The following is a 9,699-nucleotide window of genomic DNA, read 5'->3' as shown; positions in this document are numbered from 1 at the left end:
GGACACCACCACACATTAAGAACCAGCGGTTTAGATAATGTACAGCAGAATTTAATCTGTTCCGAGGAAGCCGTTTCACAGCTTATATAAATACTCAATATTAGTCGGTAAATGCTATTGACATACTTTAGTACTTTGTCTCCCTAATAAACAATCTTACATTTTCCTCTGTATCCCCAATGTGCCGCTACACACAGTACTGTACTGTACTGTACTGTACTGTACTGTACTGTACTGTACTGTACTGTACTGTACTGTACTGTACTGTACTGTACTGTACTGTACTGTACGTTTTCCACAGGTTAAAATATATAAAAGTTTAAAAACAATTAAGGATGCTTTTTTCCTTTTCTTACAAATACATGTTCAGAGACAGAAGCCCCGATCCCTTATTGGATCTCCAGATTGTTCCGATAAATCAACAGGACGTTTTACTGGTCAATCAACAGCTAAATCACATCACCGATCAGCAGGAAATATACATTTCCCCCCCTAGCAATCAACAGGAGAATAGACGTTTTTATCGGGCAAATGGGGCAATAGGAAATATCTTCTTTGAGCGGTGCCTAATGACTGGCTGTGTGTGTATGTCTGTATGTATGTCTGTCTGTGTCTGTTTGGAGTACAAAGTTAATGTGGCACTGTTGAGCAGCCTAAAGGGCCATTCACACTTCTTACGTCGTCATTTAGGGCCCTAAACAAACATTAATGTCTGTAGACTTGGGCAGGTTCCGGAACTTTTCGCAGGAAGTGTGTGCTGTGTTCATTTGAGGTTCCGGAACTTTTCGCGGGAAGTGTGTGCTGTGTTCATTGGAGGTTCCGGAACTTTTCGCGGGAAGTGTGCGCTGTGTTCATTTGAGGTTCCGGAACTTTTCGCGGGAAGTGTGTGCTGTGTTCATTTGAGGTTCCGGAACTTTACGCGGGAAGTGTGCGCTGTGTTCATTTGAGGTTCTGGAACTTTTCGCGGAGGTTTTTCACCATGCTATGCGTTCCATCGTCCGTCTTCTGCTCTGTGGAGTTGGGGGCGGTTCCCTCCTCTTTGCCTCTCCCACCCACAGCAACAGGCTCCGCCTTCAGCCCCGCCTCCTCCTCCTTATCCTGCTCCCGCTGTTTGTACTCGTCTGACTCCTGGTAGTAGGAAAGAACAATGACATGTCGTTGTCACTGGGACACCTGGCCAATGACGTGTAACCCGTCTAAACATGTGTTATCAGTGTCTACCACTAGATGGCGCTGTTCTCTAACTATTTTTTCCCCTTTTTTTTCTATAATTTTTATTCCATGATTTCGTAACCCATTTTTAACCCAGTGTCAATATCTAATGTAATCCTGGGCACACACTTATAAACTACATACTATGTAAACTCTTAATTTCCATTTTCCAGCCATTCAGTTGCACAAAAAATAAAAAAAAACCTTTGACACTTTGATCCCGGAGATCGCGTTGTCACCATTATTTGCTTCCCGTTTACTTTTTTCCATGGGAAAATGTCGCCCCACAATTCTATTGAAGGGAAGTTTACATTGACAAAAAAACGCGGATAAATGCGGAAGCAAAGGCTCCGTCTCAGCAACGACTGGGAGATCGATCGAACTGCAGATACATCGCTGGCGATGGGTGGATTATTTATGTACGTATATACCCTGTCCCCCCCCTTGTGCAGCGCTATGTCACATCATTTGGAGCGACGCCCATCCGGAAGGGTTGACTCCCACTTCGTGACCAGAGCGGCCAACGCATTTCGCCAGGCTTTAATTTTTTTGCACAGACGAAAAATGAAAGCCTGGGTACCGAGGCTATGCTGCTACTGGATTGTGGGATATGTCACACTTGCCCTCCCAGCCGTGGGACAAGATGTTTTGTCATCTCATTGGCCATCGGAGCCAATCATCAAAAGTAACGCAAAACGCATTGAGAAATTGAGGAAATATAAAGATCCACAATGCCCACAGCGCATCGCGATACCATCATCAATAATAGATCATTTGATAAAGTAATAATAATTGATCCCTATTTTTGGACATGACATTAAAATTGAATTGAAAAGTTCAAATATTTCACCAAAATAGTGAAAAACACTGATCTACATGTGTAGGATCAAGAAGAGTTTGTAGCCTAGAGAATACTATTTTCACTGTACGACTCCACCATTCCTGAATAAAGTGCCTGGTGCTGGGAGTCTGGTGCAACGCACAGGGCCTGAACTGGTGAGAGCAGGAGTGGACCTGGTGAGACGTAGGAGGGGCCTGGACAGGAGTCAACCCACAGAGCCTAGTCCTTCCACGCACCAGAATGGTACCTCCCAGTCCCGGCAGTGTAGTTCAGGAGGAACGGATTGTGTGGCCCTGTTCTTTTTTCCCTAATGGGACTGATCGAGGGTAGCTACTGGGACGTAAGTCGGGACTTGATCACCCCGGCTGGGTCACCTGAGTGAGGGGTATGATGTTGGGAGACCCGAAACCCCGATGACCTTGGGATACATCACTGAGGATACGTCCCAGGTGCATCCATGTATGTATGTATTTTGTTTAGTTACGACACTGCAACAAAGTAACAGTAATCAATAGAATACATGCTGAATAGCAGGCATGTAACACATTGTTATTGTTACTAACAATATATTGTAAATCAATTAAAATCAGTTCAAACTGGTGACAATTTAAATTGTGATGAAATCACAATTTAAATTGTGATGAAATCGCAATTTAAATCGTATTGCAAACAGCAGAGGGTGCGTAAAAAAGAGAAGAAAAACTGTACTGGAAAATCATTTTGCATTAAAAAAAATGGTGTAAAATCATATTATTGTGAACGTAGTATCGTGATTGAATCGTATCGTGAGTTGAGTGAATGGTTACATATGGCTACTGGAGAGTGATCAGTAATCAATAGAACAGCAATCAATAGAATAAATGCTGGACCGTGACAGCCAGTGGTGAGCTGGCGGTATAGGGCTGCCCCAGGGCGCCGTCCCGGTAGTTGCACGCAATCAATAGAACTCCAGAACACCAGTAATCAATAGAATAAATGCTAACAGCTAACCTGATAGGCGCGGCATCGCTCAATGACGGCCATGATGGACATCTTCTCGCGGCTGGTGGGCGAGCGGATCTGAACGTAGCTGTCCTTGTCGTCGTCCACTTCCTGTTCCGCCCCCGCCTCTCTGACTTCCCGCGCCAGCATCTCCACGCCGGACGGCTCCGCCCCTCCCAATGGCGAGGAGTCGGGAACCTTCTCCATCACCAGCAGCTTTCTGCTGCCGCCGGGCAGAGGAGCCGAGCCAGACACGTAGTAGCCCTCGGCGTCATGGTGACCGCCGTTGGGGAGTCTGACCGTGTGCTGTGGGGGTGGAAGAAGAAGAAAGCTCAGAAGGCAAAGCTCCGTCTACCGAGCAATCTTCGTTCCTACTCTATGGTCATGACGTGTGGGTCATGACCGAAAGAATAAGGTCTAGTAGAGCAGATAATAGGAACGATCTTTCACTTGGTGATACAAGCGTGAAATTTGGCATGAACATTCCTCTGGGTCATCTCTTTAACTTTTCAAACCGAGCCAACGAAAAATCCAATATGGCGGTCATTTTTCAAGATGGCCGCCAAATGAAAAAAGGCCTTTTGTGGCGGTTCTGGACAACCGTGGGTCAGACCGACTCGAGACCGGGTACTGCACTCCCTGTGGGTGTGTGGAACATGTGTGTCGAATTTGAAGTCGGTGGGGCAAACGGTTCTCGCGTTACGTGGATTACAGATGTACAGACACACACACAGACTTCGGCCATTTATAGTTAGACGTGCCATCTTGTTGTAGCCCAGGTCTCCCTTCTAAAAGAGATTATTAATTAATATATGTCAATGGGCAATGCCATGAGTTTCAGAGGGTTTTTTATAGGCAATTCACACTGAGACGGACTGAATCCGTTTCATTGGAACCGTTTCCGAATACGGTTGCCTGGTCCCCGATGGCCATGATTCACATTGCCCGAGATTCAACAGCGCACCCGGGTACACTTGCATAACACACTTTAATCCTCCAGATAGCAGTGTGCTTGATGGCTGGCGCGCCCGGACACTGACCATCAACTCTGCGACATTGTCTCCAATAATTCCAGACACGCATTGCATTGCCTCTTTGCCGTTATACTATTTCAGGTCAGCCTGCCTTCTATTCACTGTGTCAGTCAGTTCTGTGCTCCAGTGTCGTGTTTGATATTAGTTTGCTATGGATTCTACTTTAGCATTATTATTATTTTGTTTTACTTTGGAAACTATGCCAAGCAAAGCCCAAGAGCCACGTGTAGTCCGCAGAATAAGATCAGCGCGTACTGCGGTGCTGCGCGTATACGCAGATTCAACAGGAGACGGGCGGCGTTGAGAAATGCGCTGGTGTTACGCGTCATGCAGCGGCTGTATGTTTTTTTTGTTGACGCTTGGCTCGTCGACTAGAGATTATGTCACGTTCTTAAAAAAAACAGTCCACTTCCTTCTTTAGGTACGCATGCATTCACATTGGAACGATCCGTATCTGAATACACTTCAACGGTCCAGAGACCCACCCCCCATGTGGTCTCGGGGACGGTTGGGCGATCCGCTCCCGGGAACGGTACGCATCATTCACACTACCACAACATCTGCCAAGTGGTCCCGAGTGCGCACCCGGGGCCATAGTGTGAATCGCCCCTTAGACTGTTCTAGGGGTGGTCTAGAGGAAAAATTGGGTAGATATTTGTGTCATTTGTGTTACAATACAGTACTGTACTGTACTGTGGTACAGTACAGTAGAGTAGAGTAGAGTACAGTACAGTATGGCCGCTGACTGGTTGGCCCCAATAAGCGTGATGTGTTGCTGCTGACCAATACTGAACTACTTCGTTACAAGTAAAAGTACGGAATTGAAAATGTACTTGAGTACAGTACAAAAAGTACAAAAGTATCGGCATCAAAATGTACTTAACTACTAAAAGTAAAAGTACTCATATTGCAGAAAGTCGCAGATCTACAAGCTCACAGCTTGTAGATCGGCTATTTTCTAATGGCCGAAATGTATTAGCCTAGTAGCCAAAAAGTGAACCTGGACATGTTGAGTACACCAACGTTTTATGTTAGAAATGTTTAGTATGGGTCCCCAGCATGTAGAAACTGCCGGATGCTAACTTGCATATGTTGAGCAATTTTCATAATTGGCATAATATGTGACCATACCATTAACAGATTAATCGCCCAGGACGAAGTTCTTTGTCCTTTCTATTAGTAACGCCCGACGCTCAGGACGAAGTATTGTCCTAAAGACGAAGTTTATTGATACAAGAACAGATCGCCTGGCTGTATAGCCCAGGCGCGCCTGCTGGGCTCTCCTCGGTGACGCGCAAGACTGAGACGTCATCAAAAAACTCCCTCCTCTGTTTAGCTGATGAAAACGAAAATCTTAAAACGTTCATAAATCGCTATCTAAATCATCCCGTCTTTTTCTGAAAAAATATCCTGTGTTAGACGGCGCTCCGCGGTCCAGTCGCTAGTCTCGATAGATTTATTCTTGTCTCCCGTTGTTGTTGATCGATTCTAAAGTGCTGTGGCTATTGTTAGCTGCTACACAACATCATGAACTTCCGGCCGGTCCGTCCGGAAAAGGCGTCCGTGTTTATAAATCGACTGGGCGCATGAATGTAATGGATTAAATAGTTTTAACAACCTATAGAAGGCAAAATATTCAACATTTCATCATGCTTTATCTAGCATGTGATGTGTCAAACTAGGGTGTTTTCATGATGCTGAATCCATTCCAAGCATTAGTTTTGCAAAAAAACACTCATTGGGCTTAAAACGGCCATGCCCACTGGGCATTGTCCGTTTTTAGCCCAATGAGTGTTTTTTTTTGCTTTCTATAGGTTGTTAATGGTATGGTCACATATTATGCCAATTATGAAAATTGCTCAACATATGCAAGTTAACATCCGGCAGTTTCTACATGCTGGGGACCCATACTAAACATTTCTAACATAAAACGTTGGTGTACTCAACATGCCCGGGTTCACAATGGGGCTCTATGGGCTGGCTACTACTAGACTATATAGGGTGGAAGTGGTTAATGTATGTTTTCTAAATCGCCAAAGTAACTAAAGTTTTCAAATAATTGTACTGAAGTAAAAGTACACATCTTGGCACTGAGATGTAGTGGAGTAAAAGTAAAAGTACGGGAAATTGGAAATACTCAAGTAAAGTACAAATACCTCAAAATTGTACTTACTGTAAGTACAGTACTTAAGTAAAAGTACTTAGTTACTTTCCACCACTGTATGTTTGTGGAGCTGCTGACTGACCGTGTGTTGTTTCTCCAGGACACTGGAGGGGCGTGTCCTGCTCAGCCGGGGGTCCAGAGAGCTGGTCCTGTGCAGCCTGACAGACCTCCTCTGCTGCCCCCTGCTGGGGTGGGACTGGTACGACGACGCGCTGTCTGAGGATGCTTCACCGCACGCATACACACACGCATGCATGCACACGCGCACACACACGCATGCACACACACACACACACACACACACACACACACACACACACACACACACACACACACACACACACACACACACACACACACACACACACACACACACACACACACACACACACACACACACACACACACACACACACACACACACACGGGAAGAGGTCTGTGTTATTAATAGATCAGTTGCTGCTCAAACATTTTCATGTTTGAGCAGCAAACCCCCCCCATAAAAAAAGCCATTTATTTATTTGGCTGCAAATAAATAAAAAACATAAAAAAAAGCTGATCTACAAGCACACAGAGCTTGCAGGTCTGCTGCTGTTGAACAGCCCAAACCAAAGTAAAATAGGGCCAAAGTGGTTAAACTGCTTGTGATGCTACATTAATCAATTTAGCTGGTAGGACCTTAGGGGACTCCCTGGCACCCCTTAGGGGACCCCCTGGCACCCCTTAGGGGACTCCCTGGCACCCCTTAGGGGACCCCCTGGCACTTAGGGGACTCCCTGGCACCCCTTAGGGGACCCCCTGGCACCCCTTAGGGGACTCCCTGGCACCCCTTAGGGGACTCCCTGGCACCCCTTAGGGGACCCCCTGGCACTTAGGGGACTCCCTGGCACCCCTTAGGGGACCCCCTGGCACCCCTTAGGGGACTCCCTGGCACCCCTTAGGGGACTCCCTGGCACCCCTTAGGGGACCCCCTGGCACCCCTTAGGGGACTCCCTGGCACCCCTTAACTGGAACCCCAAAACGTTCGCTCTGACAGAGTATATTCAGATCATTTTTCAAAAATAGTAGATCTACAAGCTCGTAGCACGGCACTCAGTACAGCACTATGAGCTTGTAGATCTGCTATTTTTCAATAGCCAAAGTATAACATAGTGCTTAAAACACCAAAAGGGGTTCCCGTCCTGAATGGGATAAAAAAAAAACTAAATAAAAAAACTAAACCAGCAAACTCACTTAAAAAAACTGAAAATATAATATAAAATCAAAACAAACCAAAGCTTAAAAGATAGAATTCAAAAACACATAATTCAACAATAATAATAATAAACCTTGGAAGAGGTTGGAGGAGCAACTGGAGCGCCGCTTGGCGCCACCGTCCAGCATCCTCTCCGGTACCGACTGGCTCCGGCCCACCGGCGGCGTCGTCTGGTCGGGACGGGGGACGTATTTGGAGCGGAGCTCTCGCACGTGGGGCCAGGGGAAGCCCTCGGTGGGAGGGGTGGGGCTCACGGGACTCCTGGTGGCCGCCGCCGCCACGGGGGGGTGGGGGTTGGGGTTCTGGCCCGGGGAGGAGGAAGAGAGGAGGAGGAGCCTGAGACCGGCCATGGTGTCAGACGTGCATGGATCGGGCGGAGGAGCGGGCGGAGCGCGGAGACGCTCCGCTGCGAGGCTCAGCGGCGACGACGACGACGACAGCGTTTCACGGGAGGAGGTCAGAGGTGAACCTGGCATCGTGGCTTCACCTGAAACGGGAACGGAAGACGGTGTCCGAGTCAATGTTGTTTTTGAATTCTTGAATAGTTTTCGTTTAGTTTCGGTCACATTTTAGTCACCTGGAATGTCTTAGTGTTAGCCAAGTTTTAGTCGACTAAATGTCATATAAGATTTTTAGTCGACTAAATCTATGGTTGATTTAGTCGACTAAAATGTATTTTGGCGGGGACTTGATGCCACACACTTGCTGAAAATAGCAGATCTTGATACCTTGATGCCTTCACACTTGCTGAAAATAGCAGATCTACAAGCTCACAACGTGTCGCGCTGCGACACGTTGTGAGCTTGTAGATCTGCTATTTTCAGCATGAAACCAAGTGTAAAATGACTTGTGTCTTATACTCTTGTACACTAGTCCCTTCCTAACATTTTAGTCTAGATTTTATTTGTTGACGAAATTGTCAATAGATTTAGTCTTAGTTTTAGTCATCATAGCTTAGTTTTCATTTAGTTTCCATTTAGTTGAAAAAAGGTAGTCAACGAACATTTTTCGTCTTAGTATTAGTCGACGAAAACAACACTGGTCCAAATTCAAATAAATGTTTTTTTTAACACATTGTAGACCTGAGGACCCCCGATTCACAACAGTTTTCTGAAAAACCTATGTTTCTATGTCAGTGGTTCTCAAACTATTTTATGTCAAGGACCCACAGAATTATCCTGTATTTGGCCGCCGACCCCCATCTGAAAACATGTTGTTCCAGGGGATCCCTCAGAAGCAAAGATGTGAGTTAAAAAAAAAACGTTCGCTGGGAAAGAATATATATATTCAAAGATTTGCACACGTTTTCACGATTTTTCAACAGCTAAAGTTGAAAATAAAGGTTAACGTAGTTAAAAGCTAAGGTGACACTACATGGGTCTACAATGGGTTAAATCAGTGGTTTTCAACCGGTGGTCTGAGGACCACCAGTGGTCCCTGAGGTCAGTGGCGTGCACAGATAGACACTAGGGGGTGCTAGAGCACCCCCTGCCCTTTTGGCAATGTGCCCTTTTGAAAAAAAAAGATAAAAACACTTTTTTTTTTCTTTCTTTTTTTTGATTTTTCAAAAATAGCAGACCTACAAGTTCATAGCGCGCCACTCGGTGGCGCGCTATGAGCTTGTAGATCTGCTATTTTTCAATAGCTAAAGCATAACATAATGCTAACACCAAAAGGGGTTCCCGTCCAAAATGGATTAAGGCAACCGGCCGGTTCCACGCGCTGCACAAGGTGCCCTTTTTTAACTTGAGCACCTGCCCCTCTAAATGTCTGTGCACGCCACTGGTCCCTGAGGTGGTCCCCAGCTAAATTATGCGGAAAGTTGGTAACCTAATGGACCCTTATAGATGCAATTCATTATTTAACTCTTGAAAGTGTAAAATGAAACTAAATGGACCCGTTCTGCACCCGGTGTAAAAAATGTGACTAAATCTAAAGCAGTGGTTCCCAAAGTGGTTCCCAGGTGTCCTTGAGGGAGTTCTAGGGGGTCCCCAGCAATTTGTTTTTGCTTGGAACCAAATGGGCCGTTATGGGACTGTAACTCTCAGAGTTAAATCAACATTGATTTTACATATATAAATTGGGGTTCCCATAGATAGAAATGCCATTAATAACACCTTAGAAGCCCGGAACTATTTAATCCATTTCATCCAGGGTGCCCATCATTTGTAGCGCACGGACCACTTTTACCGGCGCACCGGAAGCTGGTGTG

The 9,699-nt window shown here is 45.8% G+C and overlaps 1 protein-coding gene across 3 annotated transcripts in view; it reads right to left on the bottom strand.

Moving 5' to 3' along the window:
• Positions 1–9,699, bottom strand: part of LOC306941235 (pleckstrin homology domain-containing family G member 3-like) — a 104,472-nt gene continuing 94,773 nt past the window's right edge. For 2 of the 3 annotated variants that reach the window (XM_079526570.1, XM_079526571.1), the window contains 4 exons: positions 7,561–7,974; positions 6,315–6,457; positions 3,044–3,340; positions 1–1,128 (listed from right to left, as the gene is read on the bottom strand). In XM_079526570.1, the coding sequence (XP_079382696.1) occupies positions 940–1,128; positions 3,044–3,340; positions 6,315–6,457; positions 7,561–7,974 (1,043 nt within the window). In that variant the 3' untranslated portion in view covers positions 1–939. The remainder of the gene's footprint in view (positions 1,129–3,043; positions 3,341–6,314; positions 6,458–7,560; positions 7,975–9,699) is intronic. The other variant, XM_079526572.1, reaches the window with a different exon arrangement.

This window comes from Electrona antarctica (genome assembly GCF_951216825.1).
Source record: "Electrona antarctica genome assembly, chromosome: 17".
In the NCBI taxonomy this organism is placed as follows: Eukaryota; Metazoa; Chordata; class Actinopteri; order Myctophiformes; family Myctophidae; genus Electrona; species Electrona antarctica.
Note: the sequence above shows the minus strand (reverse complement) of the source record. Positions and strands in the feature narration are given on the sequence as shown.